Source organism: Microcaecilia unicolor, chromosome 11 (assembly GCF_901765095.1).
Source record: "Microcaecilia unicolor chromosome 11, aMicUni1.1, whole genome shotgun sequence".
Classification (NCBI taxonomy): domain Eukaryota; kingdom Metazoa; phylum Chordata; class Amphibia; order Gymnophiona; family Siphonopidae; genus Microcaecilia; species Microcaecilia unicolor.
This window is the reverse complement of record NC_044041.1, coordinates 4,829,159-4,844,976: the sequence shown is the minus strand read 5'-3', so window position 1 is coordinate 4,844,976 and position 15,818 is coordinate 4,829,159. Positions and strand designations below refer to the sequence as shown.

General features: G+C 45.3%; 2 protein-coding genes across 2 annotated transcripts in view; both read right to left on the bottom strand.

Annotated features, from left to right (window-relative positions):
- LOC115479546 (WD repeat and SOCS box-containing protein 2-like) overlaps positions 1 to 2,180 on the bottom strand; it is a 77,659-nt gene extending 75,479 nt beyond the window's left edge. Inside the window, exon 1 of the mRNA XM_030217507.1 lies at positions 2,176 to 2,180. The gene's annotated coding sequence lies outside the window, so the exon portion shown is untranslated. The remainder of the gene's footprint in view (positions 1 to 2,175) is intronic.
- A 9,309-nt stretch (positions 2,181 to 11,489) lies between these two features.
- Positions 11,490 to 15,818, bottom strand: part of VSIG10 (V-set and immunoglobulin domain containing 10) — a 59,435-nt gene continuing 55,106 nt past the window's right edge. The window contains exon 9 of the mRNA XM_030218548.1: positions 11,490 to 11,930. Coding sequence (XP_030074408.1) covers positions 11,866 to 11,930 — 65 coding nt within the window. The 3' untranslated portion in view covers positions 11,490 to 11,865. The remainder of the gene's footprint in view (positions 11,931 to 15,818) is intronic.

Below are 15,818 nucleotides of genomic sequence, written 5' to 3'. Positions count from 1 at the left end.
TGGGTCGTGGCTGGGTCTTCCAGCACGACAATGACCCAAAACATACAGCCAAGGCAACAAAGGAGTGGCTCAGGAAGAAGCACATTAGGGTCATGGAGTGGCCTAGCCAGTCACCAGACCTTAATCCCATTGAAAACTTATGGAGGGAGCTGAAGCTGCGAGTTGCCAAGCGACAGCCCAGAACTCTTAATGATTTAGAGATGATCTGCAAAGAGGAGTGGACCAAAATTCCTCCTGACATGTGTGCAAACCTCATCATCAACTACAGAAGACGTCTGACCGCTGTGCTTGCCAACAAGGGTTTTGCCACCAAGTATTAGGTCTTGTTTGCCAGAGGGATTAAATACTTATTTCCCTCTGCAGAATGCAAATAAATTCATATACTTTCCACAATGTGATTTTCCGGATTTAATTTGTGATGTGCTATCTCTCACTGTTACCAATAACCTACCCTTCAATTATGGGCTGCTCATGTCTTTGTCAGTGGGCAAACTTACAAAATCAGCAAGGGATCAAATACTTATTTCCCCCACTGTATGTATACCCAAATGGAAGAGAAATGGGCTCAAGGTGCAGTGAGGAGACCTGATGGCTGGTTATATCTCCCTGATACCAGAGTTCTGGTGCCACGCCACCTAGCTTGGCCTGTAGTGTCTCAAGCTCATGACCTATCACACTTAGGGAAAACGGCACTAGCCCGCCTACTCAGTCGAGTAGTGGTGCTGGAAGGATTGGATAGTCTGGTTGCCACTGCCACTGCCTCTGCCCGATGTACTCTCTGTGCCCAGAATAATGCCCATCAGGGACCCCGTATTCCACCAGGAGTTCAGTCTAGAGGACTAACACCCTTTGAGTCCCTAGTTATAGACTTCACAGAAATGCCCAGGAGCGGTAGGCTCCGATACCTCTTGGTCATGGTCTGTACCTTTTCTGGGTGGGTGGAAGCATATCCTACAGTTACTGAGAAAGCCACAGAAGTAGCTCGAGCCCTCCTTAGGGATGTCATCCCCAGGTATGGACTGCCCCTTGCTATAGGTTCAGATAATGGTCCCGCCTTTGTTGAAGCTACACTTCAGGCCCTGTCCCGCGCATTGCGCATTACCTGGAAATTGCATTGTGCCTATCGTCCCCAGAGTTCAGGGCAGGTTGAGCGGGCAAACAGAACCTTGAAAAATAGCCTAGCAAAGATTTGTCAGGAAACCCAACTGAAATGGCCACAGGCACTGCCACTAGCCCTCTTCCGCCTCCGATGCACTCCAACTAAAGGAACAGCCCTCTCTCCCTTTGAAATTGTGTATGGGAAGCCCCCAGCCATTTTGCAGGGAATTAAGGGAGACATAGGGATTTTAGGGTCTGCCCAGGTACAGGAGCAGGTAGCCCTCTTGGGCAAGATAATTTCTGAGCTTCAGTCTTATGTGAGAGAAATAAACCCTGTCCCCTTCCAGGCTCAGGTACATTCCTTCCTGCCAGGGGATAGAGTTTGGGTGAAAGACTGGAGGCTCCAGCCTTTGGGGCCCCGATGGAAAGGACCTTTTACTGTTTTGCTTTCTACCCCTGCAGCTGTGAAGGTCGCAGGGATTACTCCATGGGTCCATTGGTCTCGAATTAAGTCTGCTGACCAGACTGAGCCCAGCACGGATCAGACGGAGCCTAAACAGTGGAGAGCAGAAAGAGATCCAGCGGAGCCATTGAAGTTGCGCTTGACCCGAACCAAAGAATCTACTAGCTGAAAAGAAGGGTCAACTGCATACTGCAGGAGCTGCTGAACTTCGGCTTCACACTGAGACTCTTTCTGTCCAGATTCTGGCTTTCTTGGAATTTGGGAGCTTGATCCTTGTCAGTTGAGGGTCTATCCCAACTGGTATAAGAACTCAAAGACTGAGAACATTATATGAGAGTAATCTGTGATTAGCACAGACTGTTGAAATATTATTGCTTAATTAGTTTGCTGTATTTGTTTTAGATTAGGAAGAAAGAAAATGTTAGTAGTTTGGATGCTTTTGTTGTTTTCTACTCCTTGCCTCCTTGTTCCTAAAACCCCAACTCGTTCCAACCTTTGGTTACACTCTGTCCAGGAACTAATTAGTCAGGCAAAGATTACTTCCCCTTGTATTGTGTGTTCCCGATTTTCTCCTTATACCACAGATGTCCCAGCTGTTCCTGTCCCTGTGCAACTCCCAGCTCTTATACCTCCCTACTTTTCGAGTTCAGGCCCTTGGAGCCAGGATTATACTTGGTGGTCCTTTTATAATGCTACTTCCCCCTCTGACTCTTCTCTAAGGCCAGTTTTTACGTCTCCCTATCCAGCTTCTGGAGTGTTTTGTTTAACAAGAGACATCTCAACTGTTCTTCCCATTCCCTGTAATTATACTAATGTTCTCCCAGAGAAGGAGGAACCTGTGTGGGTAGTTTCTCCAGGTACTCCTATGTGCCCTACTACCATACCTGCAGATTATGACCAAGGTGATTATCTGGCTCCTAACTATACTACTGAGAAGACTATAGTGTCCCATCCTATTTTCTACTTTCATAAGTCCCCGGGGTATGAAGGGGTTGCATCATATGAGCGGTCTGTTACAATTGGGGATTGGTACCTATGGTGTACAAAGTCTCCATTTCTTCTTCGTTCCCCCTGGGATAGGGGCTCGCATTATGGGCATCCTAATCTCCATCCTGTGCCTACATTTATTGGGAACTTTCGTCGCCCTCTCCTTGGTCATTACTGGCTCTGTGATAATGTCCTCCACATGATTCTTCCCCCCACATATGATTTTTGTGTATTGGTAACCTTGAATTATTTTCCTAAAGTTATTCCTCTTCTCAAACCACCATCCCCGCACCGCTTTAAGCGAGAGGCCTTGTCCTTACCCTCCTCCGTTGCCACAGAGGATGAGGCGATTGAATTAGCCCTCCAGTATATTAACTCTACTTATCCTCTGACTAAAAAGAGACTTGTAGCCCTTTCTGCCACGGCCTGGATTCCAATTGGGGGCCCGGTAGCGGGTATTACTGAACTAGGTATGGCTACCCGGAGACTTCAATCCCTACTTCATGTTCTAGTTCATGAGCTGAATGTGGTAGTCAATGCATTGCAGGATCAAATTAATGAATTAAGTATAGTTTCTCGGTATAACCGTATGGGTCTTGACTATCTCTTTGCAGCCCAGGGTGGTCTCTGCACAGTGCTAAATTCTTCAGAGTGCTGTACCATTGTCATAAATAGGATGCATGTAGTTAGGCATGCCATGGATAAAGTCCTACAGTTGGCCAGCCTCAATGTGGAGGATTACCGAGGAGGATTAGACCTTACCTCCTGGTGGTGGTCATTGACCTCCTGGATACGTCCCTTGTTCATTTCCCTAATAGTCTTAGTTTTAGCAGGGTTGTTGTTTTGTTTCCTGGCCTCATGTGCTTCGGCAGTATGCCGTCGGACCTTAACAAGTAGGGTAATGGTGGTTCATAAGTCTATTCCTAGTTAGGACCACTATAATTTCCAGAGTTTGAGTTGTGAGACTTATCTCTGCATAAGCTGATTTTAGTCTCAAAGGGGGGAATGAGGCAGCCATGGGCAAAGAAAGTGTTAACTCTGAGAAATGATATTAAAAGCTTGAAGTTTGAATTCTAATTTTTTACTCTGCAACTAAAGTGAAGGTATGCCAGATGGTTCATATTATTTCAATGTCTAGCTTGCCGAGCCAAAGGTTAGAAAGGTCAGAGACAGGAATTTCTTTCACCCTTGTGAATAATAAATGCTAGCTCAACATTTGTATACTGTTAGGCATACTGTAGTTTAAAGCTGAAATACTATTTCAGAAGTTCTTGATATGTAGATTTGTTATAAGGAGATAGCTTAGATATATAGACTATTATAAGTATGTAGAATATGTCTTATAAGGATGCTTACTTTAGAATATGCTGTATTCTGTGTAAATTAATAATTCTGTGTAGAATGTCTGTTAAATCCTGTATTACTCTTTGTCTGCAGTGAAGAGGCCAACATGTGTTTTGAGTTTTCTGTGGTCTTAGCTAGTTCTGTGAAGGAAGCTGATAGGTGAAAAAGGTCAGGACTAGTCAGCTCTCTTCTCCTTGATTAATTATAGGTAAAATGTAGAAATGGTCTTGAAAGTAATAACCTGATATGTATGCCATTAAGTAAGATTGGCCCTTGACCCCTTTAATGAATGCCAGAGTTTAGTTAGCAGTTAGTACTAGGAATATGAGAAATCAATCATAATAACATGTAAGAGACTGGAGCCCAAATGTCTGGTGTAAGGGGCCCCAGGTCACAGGTCAGTTTAGGATGTCTGGAACCTATGTAACTGATATTTGTATAGAACTGATTGGTTGAGGCAAGGTAATCAATCTATTCCTTAACCAATTGGAGAGTAAGGGGGCTAGGCTAGGCTAGATAGAACTGTATTTAAGTGGGAGAAGAAGCAGTTTACGTCAGAAGGAGCTCAGAAGAAAGAGAAGGACAGAAGGAACAGACAGAAGAAGGAGAAGACAGCATAAGAAGAGAAGCAGCTGAGAGAAAGACACAGAGAGCTGAGAGAGAGACAAAGAGAGCTGAGAAAGAGAAGAAGAGACTTAATGCTGATGTTCTACTTTGTTTGCTGGCAAATAAAGAAGATTTCTCTCTCATTCTGGTGTGCTGTCTGACTCCTGAAGTATCATAAATTTATGCATCAATTCCTGCAACAGGCCCAGTGTTGCTTCTTTGTTCGTTTGGTTACATTCCTTTAAATATCGACCCCATAGAATTTTTCCTGCCTGCTTCACGTTTGATCTTTGACTGTGGTAATGGCCCCGGCAATCTCAGGGTGACCTATATTTTTCCTATAATTTCATGCTTTAAAAAGAAAAAAATATATTTTGTATGTAAACTGCCTAAGTGGATTTGCTAATGGACAGTATATCAAATGAAAAATGAACTTGGAAACCTGATGCCTGTGGCTGTGCTACTCGAGATGAATGTTTCACTTTGGTGTTTTCACTATACAATGCATCCTGACACTTTGCAACAGACATGTAAAATAAAACGAAAGCCTGCTCCTTTAAGAAAGTTTTAATTATATTTAAAAGTAAGTAAACATAAAAATAAGTATATACAACAGATACAGTTTCAAACACAAAAACAGCTTTCAAATATCCAGTGATATTTTATGCTGTTTTGCAGAGCTGCCAACATTGACCAAATACACTCTAAGATCCCTGGGACAGTAATCCTACGGTCTGCATACAGAAAGGGGGTCTTTTTTTTACTAAAACCTAACCTGTTCAAAAAGGCATACCCTAACGATCCAACTTAAATGCCTTAACCCTGCAACACAACGAAACCAAAGCTCGTACTGGACATAACTCTTCCTCCTTACGATTCCCCAATGTGTCTGTCACACATGGACTTTAATCTTCCACAACATCACTCTGTATTTGTTCATAACGGTATTGGTGATCGCCTTTATGGTACTTTGTAAGCCACATTGAGCCTGCAAATAGGTGGGAAAATGTGGGATACAAATGTAACAAATAAATAAATCAAAATAAAATAAAGCTTAGCTCAAACTTGAGCTAAGCTTTAATAAAAGACCCCCAAAACTAGGAAGGGCTAAGAGGCTAAAACCGAGACGGGCTGGACTTCACTGACAGCTCTGGGCTGCTCCCAGCTTCTTCCTTGGATTTGGCTGTTGATATTAAACAGAGGTGTGGATTTGGCCCTGGACCCCCCCTGCCGATGACCCTCTCGATCCCCTCTCCCGCGCCAACCCGCCGTCGCCTACCTTTGCTGGTGGGGACCCCAACCCCCGCCAGCTGAGGTCTTCTTCTTCCTTCGTTCTGTTTCCGAGTCTCAGAAACAGAATGAAGGAAGAAGAGGACTTCGGCTTGCGAGGGTTGGGGTCTCCCGCCAGCAAAGGTAGGCGACGGCGAAGGAGGGTTGGCGGCAGGGGGGTCAAAGTTGGTGGGTGGGGGTGTCAGCAATGGCGGGGGGCTAGGCGGTGCCAGGGGGGGACTAAAATGTGCCCTCTCACCTCTGGCTCTGGACCCCCTCCCGTCGAAGTCTGGCTATGCCCCTGATATTAAATTTGATGACTTGCCATTCCAGATCTGATCTTAAGATGAGTTACGTGGAAGTACAGCAGGCATTTCCCTGCCCAGGAAAGCAGACAAGGCAAAGGAGGATGAAATGACTTGTCACAGTGATGCATTCTGGTACATTTAAGCTCTCTGTGGGGATAATTCTATAAGGGCCCCTTTTACGAAGCCGCAGCAAAAGGGGGCCTGCACTGGCATCGGCATGTGTTTTTGACACGTGCCGAGGCCCCCTTTTACCGCAGTGGGTAAAAGGTAGGTCTTTCTTTTTTTATGTTTAAACTGTTTTATTAACGATTATCACAATACAAAGTAGTGTAGAATATGCATATAGCATTGCTTGATATACAAAACAGCATTCTTGCAACATATTCAACTTCGCCAAACACTTTTTCCGTCCCCATTTTTCTCCCCCCTCCCCCTCTTAACGATTCCTTGGCCCATGTTAACATTAGGTTTTAAATGACTCATGTTCCTAATATCATACACTTGAATACTTCATTAGGTAAGATAGTGCTTATCACAAATATCAGAAAATGAAACATTAAAGCTCTAGAGCACTGCCAGGCTTTAGCCATATACATCACACTCAACCCCTCCAGCCCGGTCTTTCTTTTTTTTAAGGAAATGGTTGTGCGGCAAGTGAAGCACTTGCCACGTGACCATTTTTTTTTGGGGGGGGCCCTTACTACCACCCACTGAGGTTGCGGTAAGGGCTCTTCTGCTAACCTGGCAGTAACTGAGCAGCACGCAGCGCTGCCCGATTACTACTGGGTACACACCAGCGCTATAAAAATATTTTTGTAGCGCCGGATATGACGCGCACTGGGGGTGGGAACTACCATTGGGCTGCTGCGGTAGCCTGGCGTTACTTCCTTTTTAGCGAGCGGTAAGCTCGCGTTGGGCTGACTGCCGCTTTGTAAAAGGGACCCTGGGTGCCTGGATTCCATTATAGAATTCTACTGTAATCTGGTATCAGCAGACCTACCATTAGGCACTTGGCGTAACATAACATAGCATTTTATTTTTATATCCTGCAGTACCTTGAAGTTCGATACAAATGACGTATAAAGAGACTGGACATCCCAGGAAATACAGTAACAACAGTAATTAATCAAAAACTCTAATACATTCATCTCCTTCCATAGTTCCTAAATAAATAAGTCTTAAGCAATCGTTGAAAATGCACATTTTCAATGATTGCAACATTTTCAAGCTCCTGAATTATGAAAGGGGAAACGTCTCAGCCTAATTTAGCTGCCTAATAAGAAAGCAGAAAATCTATACATTTCGACTTTACCCTTCATTGATGGAAAGGAAAATAAATTTATAGACCTGGAAGCACGAACAGGATTTGACAAAGCAAAACATTGAATCAGATAAACTGGAGCTAGACCATAAGAAACCTTAAACGTCACACAAGATCATTTGAACATGACTCTTACAGCTAGTGGCAGCCAGTGAACTTTAGAGTAATACTCTGACAAATGATCAGAACGTTTTAAAGTATCAACTGATTCTCAGTGCGGCAAATGAGAGAAAGTCCATTCAATTCCTCTAGGCTTCCTCTCATTTGCAGCATGGGAATCGCTAGCGCGGCTTTGCAAAAGAAGCCCTAAGACTTGAGAACAGCCTAGGTAAATAACATTACAGTAATCTAATCAGCGCAACAGTAGCTGAAACTGATGGACATGAAAACATTTATGAGTGCAACGTAATTTTCGCATTAAAAAAAACAAAAATGTTTTTTTGCACCACTTTATTAACCTGAGGCTCCAAAGTGCCCGTAGAGTCCAGCATCACCCCCAAAACCCTCAGCGAGGTGGAGAAAGAATAAACTTGTTGACCAATTACAATGCTGGACTCTACAGGCCCTCCGGAGTGCTTTGTTTTTTTCTGTGTTCAACAGTATAGACTGTCAACCGCAAAGCAGGCAATTCAGCGTCAACATCAGTCTGAACTGGAAGAAGAATAGTTATGTCAGGGTCATAAACCCTTATTTCTCCAGTTAAAAACCCAAAGTATGTATATACACATTAAATAACAAGGGGGGCAGCAAACCCCACAAATATTGCTCCAATCATCTGACTGGTCTTACATCAGTCAGCAAGCACCTAAATGTGGAAGGATGTGTCTACTTTAGGTTATGCACACTGGTAGAAGCCATAGGAGCCAGCTCTGTGGGGTGTTTCAGCATCTCAACATTGAACAGACTCCTTCATTGTGTTTAGGGAGCATTTAGCACCCCCAATCATTTTGAACAAGTTGGCTCCTATGGTGGGAGCCCCACCTACATCCTGTCCATGCTCCGCCTATGTGTAGTCCCCCAACCCCTGCAAATTCACTCCAAGCAAGATAGTCACATAATTTCGGAACAGCGCTTAGGCGCCCTGCTGGCACCCCCACAGTATGTGCGGTATTCCAAACAGTTTGTAGTTTATGGAGTTGCTCTTTCTCACAAAAATGAGGGCGAAAAAGAAGCCACCAGTTTGGACCAATACGATTGCCCATAACCTTGATTGGCCGCGTAAAAATAACAACCTGAGAGAGAGTATTTGTTTAACCGTGGAACTGTGTTCAGTTGATGTCAGGACCTTCGCATGGATGGAAAGGCTAGGCCCAGACTGGATCAAGAACCAGACATGGAGCAGGAATCAGCTGCGGTAGATGATTCCTGCATGAGACAGGAACCAACCGTGCAGCAGAAATTAAGCACGAAGGAGGTAGGGATGAACTTGCTGAGAAGCGGCTCAAGGAGCTGGGAGAGCAGTAGACCCAGGCCAGGCTCACCAACAACTTGTTCAAGCAGCAAGGGTGCATCTAGCTGGACTTCCGTATATACCACTCTCTTGCTGGCCCAATGGACTCCTCCGTAGGGGTCAACTTTTCCTCCTGTTCCTCACGGTCACATTTCTAGGAGCTCATTGCAGAGAAGCATCCTTTGTGGTTCAGCCACAAGGCTCCACTGCTTAGCCCATGAGGCTGCAGGTTTAATGCCCAGGAATCCCTTACAGCTTTATTTATGCAAAAATGTCCCACCGAGTCACCAGCTTAAGAATCAGCTGAAAGGGTGGCCAAGCCTTTGCACATGCCATATTAATTCTATTATTATTCTCAATCTGTTAAAATCAACAAACACTTAGTGGACAATTCTAGAACAGAAGAGCAAGTGGTGCACTCATGAGTGGCACTTTTTCTGTGCAAGACACTTTTAACTGCAGCCACCCCTGTTACAGAATTGCCTTTACAGTCATTTTGCATTAAGAATTGCAGAAAGATGTCATATTTAACTTTGGACAATATACAGGCTTTATACATTTTTGTTCACTAGGTTTTATTGAAACATGCGGGGGGGGGGGGTCCTAAATCTTTGCAGAGAAGTGCATATGAATGTGCAGTCTCGCATGCATTGTACAGTATGTAGTTTGGATCAGTGGTTGGGAGTCTGGAGTTTAAAGTCTAATATAGTAGAAAGTGGGTCCTGTAGGTAGATTAATGTCTGTATAGAAAGACTACAGATTCTTCTTCTTGGGCTTGGACCCTGGTGGGCCTCGGAAACCTAGCAGGTGGGGGAGAGGGGGCACTTCCAAGGAACACTGAGTGCTGAAGGAAGAGGATTTAGATAATTTAGGGAGGGAATGTTGTCCCGTCCTTTAGACTGTAAGCTCCTTTGAGCAGGGACTGTCCTTCTTTGTTAAACTGTACAGCGCCGCGTAACCCTAGTAGCGCTCTAGAAATGTTAAGTAGTAGTAGTACTGCTGCTTAGGGTGCAGTCTTTGGGACGGGATGTTAAAATGAGGCCTTCTGGGATATTTAGGGGACAGTTCTACAATGGATGCCTCTACTTCAGTGCCCTGAGGATGCGAAGGGTGAGTCTAATCCATAACTAGCGTAGCTTGGTATTGGCACCCCAAACATTTGATGCACCAACAGTTACACCAAGAAAACAACAGGGCAACCGGTCTGCAAACTCCAAAATGGAAAAACAAAAGAGCAGATCGATAAGAGAGAAATGTCATAAGTAGATAAGTAATGCCACACTGGGAAAAGACCAAGGGTCCATCGAGCCCAGCATCCTGTCCACGACAGCGGCCAATCCAGGTCAAGGGCACCTGGCAAGCTTCCCAAACGTACAAACATTCTATACATGTTATTCCCGGAATTATGGATTTTTCCCAAGTCTATTTAGTAGTGGTTTATGGACTATGACAAAAATATTCAGAATCAGCTCGACACTGGCCTTGTTTTGCCCATCAGGGCTACGTCAGGGGCTACAAAACAAATGACATGATTATACAAGTTTTTAAATGTCACGTCATTTGTTTTGTAGCCCCTGACGCAGCCCTGATGGGCAAAACAAGGCCAGTGTCGGGCTGATTCTGAATATTTTTGTGATGTAATAAATTGATATTTCTCCCTTATCGATCTGCGCTTTTGTTTTTTCCAACAATTACACTAGCCATAGACCTGGCATGACTGTGAGCGCTTAAATGCGGCAGGGACGTGCATAAGGTAGAGTTCTATCAGTTCTGTGTGTACCTAGGAGTCCTGACCATGCCCCGTCCTTGCCCCTCCCACATCTCACCCATGTATCTGCTCCTTTTTCATGTGCACACTATGTAAGCTGGGCATGTCACTACAGAATAGCGCATAGGCGCCATTCCGGCACTTTAAGGGGTAAGTGACACTTACATGAATAAATGGTGATAGTCCAGACATTTACACATGAGGGGCACATGAGGGCAGGCACCTAATTTACCCACTATAACAGAGTCACTTTAGTGCTACAGTTAAATATCAACACTTTGGCATCTGTTACAATGACTTTTGTAGAGACAACTTAATTGAGGGAGGTGATGAGAGGGTGAAAGCAGGGGGGGAGGTAGCATGAAGGGGAATAAAATTAGGGGAAGGTTTGGAGAGGTGAATTTTGAGTGTGGTGGGGGAGGGAGAGGTGCAAAAGAGAGTGAATGTTGGGTGCAGCATAAGGAAGGGTGAATGCCATCTCCTCGTCTCCCACCCCCACTAATCAACAACAATCTGAGACCTGAGGGGGCAGAAAGTTTGTTTGTTGCCTCTCCTCTCCTTGGTTAATCCAACCTAAAACCAAATGTTCCACGGCGTGGCAACAGGAAAAAAGAAAACTCAGAATGAGATCGGTCAGAGGATGGAAACTCACTTGGCCTCCAACAGACCCAACCCTTCTTCTGAAAACCAATACAGTTCACATCCCTAACACGTCTACTGAGTTCGCATCCCTGATAGGCCCTGCCCGGATAGTTCTCCTATTGTGGCTACTGCTCTGCATGGAGGTATCTACTGGCTTCAGGACTATCAAATGAGATGAGAGATGGGGGGGGGGGGGGGATGGAGAGGATTGGGAAGTTATCATGGAGGGGGGTTCGAATAAGAGGATATCTGGGGGTGGGTGGGTGTGTGTGAAAAAGATCCAACAAGGAACCATGGTGGGAAGGGGCAGAAATGTAGGAAGGAGTCATGGAGGGATGAGTAGGACAGAGAGACTGGATGCTCTTAAGTTGAATGTCAAAATCTTAAATCTCACCCTGGCTGTGGGCATGGTACGTTTTTCTTAATCTTCTGCCTGCTCATGAAGTTCATACCATGAGCAAGGACAACCCTGAGAAATATTCCGTCACCCACAGGGGCACAGAAAGAGAGAGAGAGAAAAGAGAGGAAATGAAAGAAGGAACACCGAAGGGGAAGAAATTAGAAGGAAACAAACGGTCAGTATGTTGTGGAGAAAGAGACTGCGTCACTCTAAATGTCGGGCATTGATCTCTCTTCTTCCACCGAGACGTCACTCTGCAGCTCGGTACTGTAACCTGCAAGACACAAGACAGGAAACACCAGCTGATCATTATCGACCAACCGTGTGATAATATTCTCAGTGGAGGAGGGTGAATACTGGGATCGGTGCTTTTCAACACATTTCTAAATGATCTGGAAATGGGAACAACAAGTGAGGTGGTCAGATTGGCAGATGATTCAAAATTATTCAAAATGATTGTAAATCGTGTACGGACAGTGAGAAATCGAAGGAGGAGCTTATGAAATAGGAAGACGGGGCATCACAATGAAATTTCATGTAGATAAGTGCAAACTCATGCACATTGGGGAAAAATAAGCCAAATTATAACTTCGTGATGCTAGGTTCCACATTAGGAGTCACCACCGAGGAAAAGGATCTAAGGTTTGCTTTGTTACATTTGTACCCCGGGCTTTCCCACTCATGGCAGGCTCAATGCGGCTTACATGGGGCAATGGAGGGTTAAGTGACTTGCCCAGAGTCACAAGGAAGTGGGAATCGAACTCAGTTCCTCAGGACCAAAGTCCACCACCCTAACCACTAGGCCACTCCTCCTCCACTGTTGCTACTATTTGAGATTCTACATGGAATGTTGCTATTCCACTAGCAACATTCCATGTAGAAGTCGGCCCTTGCAGATCACCAATGTGGCCGCGCAGGCTTCTGCTTCTGTGAGTCTGACGTCCTGCACATACGTGCAGGACGTCAGACTCACAGAAACAGAAGCCTGCGCAGCCTTCTACATGGAATGTTGCTAGTGGAATAGCAACATTCCATGAGGAATCTCCAATAGTAGCAACATTCCATGTAGAATCTCCAATAGTATCTATTTTATTTTTGTTACATTTGTACCCTGCGCTTTCCCACTCATGGCAGGCTCAATGCGGCTTACATGGGGCAATGGAGGGTTAAGTGACTTGCCCAGAGTCACAAGGAAGTGGGAATCGAACTCAGTTCCTCAGGACCAAAGTCCACCACCCTAACCACTAGGCCACTCCTCCTCCACTGTTGCTACTATTTGAGATTCTACATGGAATGTTGCTATTCCACTAGCAACATTCCATGTAGAAGTCGGCCCTTGCAGATCACCAATGTGGCCGCGCAGGCTTCTGCTTCTGTGAGTCTGACGTCCTGCACATACGTGCAGGACGTCAGACTCACAGAAACAGAAGCCTGCGCAGCCTTCTACATGGAATGTTGCTAGTGGAATAGCAACATTCCATGAGGAATCTCCAATAGTAGCAACATTCCATGTAGAATCTCCAATAGTATCTATTTTATTTTTGTTACATTTGTACCCCGTGCTTTCCCACTCATGGCAGGCTCAATGCGGCTTACATGGGGCAATGGAGGGTTAAGTGACTTGCCCAGAGTCACAAGGAGCTGCCTGTGCCTGAAGTGGGAATCAAACTCAGTTCCTCAGTTCCCCAGGACCAGTCCACCACCCTAACCACTAGGCCACTCCTCCACTGTTGCTACTATTTGAGATTCTACATGGAATGTTGCTATTCCACTAGCAACATTCCATGTAGAAGTCAGCCCTTGCAGATCACCAATGTGGCCGCGCAGGCTTCTACATGGAATGTTGCTAGTGGAATAGCAACATTCCATGTAGACTCTCCAATAGTAGCAACATTCCGTGTAGAATCTCCAATAGTAGCAACATTCCATGTAGAATCTCCAATAGTATCTATTTTATTTTTGTTACATTTGTACCCTGCGCTTTCCCACTCATGGCAGGCTCAATGCGGCTTACATGGGGCAATGGAGGGTTAAGTGACTTGCCCAGAGTCACAAGGAAGTGGGAATCGAACTCAGTTCCTCAGGACCAAAGTCCACCACCCTAACCACTAGGCCACTCCTCCACTGTTGCTACTATTTGAGATTCTACATGGAATGTTGCTATTCCACTAGCAACATTCCATGTAGAAGTCGGCCCTTGCAGATCACCAATGTGGCCGCGCAGGCTTCTGCTTCTGTGAGTCTGACGTCCTGCACATACGTGCAGGACGTCAGACTCACAGAAACAGAAGCCTGCGCAGCCTTCTACATGGAATGTTGCTAGTGGAATAGCAACATTCCATGAGGAATCTCCAATAGTAGCAACATTCCATGTAGAATCTCCAATAGTATCTATTTTATTTTTGTTACATTTGTACCCCGTGCTTTCCCACTCATGGCAGGCTCAATGCGGCTTACATGGGGCAATGGAGGGTTAAGTGACTTGCCCAGAGTCACAAGGAGCTGCCTGTGCCTGAAGTGGGAATCAAACTCAGTTCCTCAGTTCCCCAGGACCAGTCCACCACCCTAACCACTAGGCCACTCCTCCACTGTTGCTACTATTTGAGATTCTACATGGAATGTTGCTATTCCACTAGCAACATTCCATGTAGAAGTCAGCCCTTGCAGATCACCAATGTGGCCGCGCAGGCTTCTACATGGAATGTTGCTAGTGGAATAGCAACATTCCATGTAGACTCTCCAATAGTAGCAACATTCCGTGTAGAATCTCCAATAGTAGCAACATTCCATGTAGAATCTCCAATAGTATCTATTTTATTTTTGTTACATTTGTACCCTGCGCTTTCCCACTCATGGCAGGCTCAATGCGGCTTACATGGGGCAATGGAGGGTTAAGTGACTTGCCCAGAGTCACAAGGAAGTGGGAATCGAACTCAGTTCCTCAGGACCAAAGTCCACCACCCTAACCACTAGGCCACTCCTCCACTGTTGCTACTATTTGAGATTCTACATGGAATGTTGCTATTCCACTAGCAACATTCCATGTAGAAGTCGGCCCTTGCAGATCACCAATGTGGCCGCGCAGGCTTCTGCTTCTGTGAGTCTGACGTCCTGCACATACGTGCAGGACGTCAGACTCACAGAAACAGAAGCCTGCGCATCCTTCTACATGGAATGTTGCTAGTGGAATAGCAACATTCCATGAGGAATCTCCAATAGTAGCAACATTCCATGTAGAATCTCCAATAGTATCTATTTTATTTTTGTTACATTTGTACCCCGTGCTTTCCCACTCATGGCAGGCTCAATGCGGCTTACATGGGGCAATGGAGGGTTAAGTGACTTGCCCAGAGTCACAAGGAGCTGCCTGTGCCTGAAGTGGGAATCAAACTCAGTTCCTCAGTTCCCCAGGACCAGTCCACCACCCTAACCACTAGGCCACTCCTCCACTGTTGCTACTATTTGAGATTCTACATGGAATGTTGCTATTCCACTAGCAACATTCCATGTAGAAGTCAGCCCTTGCAGATCACCAATGTGGCCGCGCAGGCTTCTACATGGAATGTTGCTAGTGGAATAGCAACATTCCATGTAGACTCTCCAATAGTAGCAACATTCCGTGTAGAATCTCCAATAGTAGCAACATTCCATGTAGAATCTCCAATAGTATCTATTTTATTTTTGTTACATTTGTACCCTGCGCTTTCCCACTCATGGCAGGCTCAATGCGGCTTACATGGGGCAATGGAGGGTTAAGTGACTTGCCCAGAGTCACAAGGAAGTGGGAATCGAACTCAGTTCCTCAGGACCAAAGTCCACCACCCTAACCACTAGGCCACTCCTCCACTGTTGCTACTATTTGAGATTCTACATGGAATGTTGCTATTCCACTAGCAACATTCCATGTAGAAGTCGGCCCTTGCAGATCACCAATGTGGCCGCGCAGGCTTCTGCTTCTGTGAGTCTGACGTCCTGCACATACGTGCAGGACGTCAGACTCACAGAAACAGAAGCCTGCGCAGCCTTCTACATGGAATGTTGCTAGTGGAATAGCAACATTCCATGAGGAATCTCCAATAGTAGCAACATTCCATGTAGAATCTCCAATAGTATCTATTTTATTTTTGTTACATTTGTACCCCGTGCTTTCCCACTCATGGCA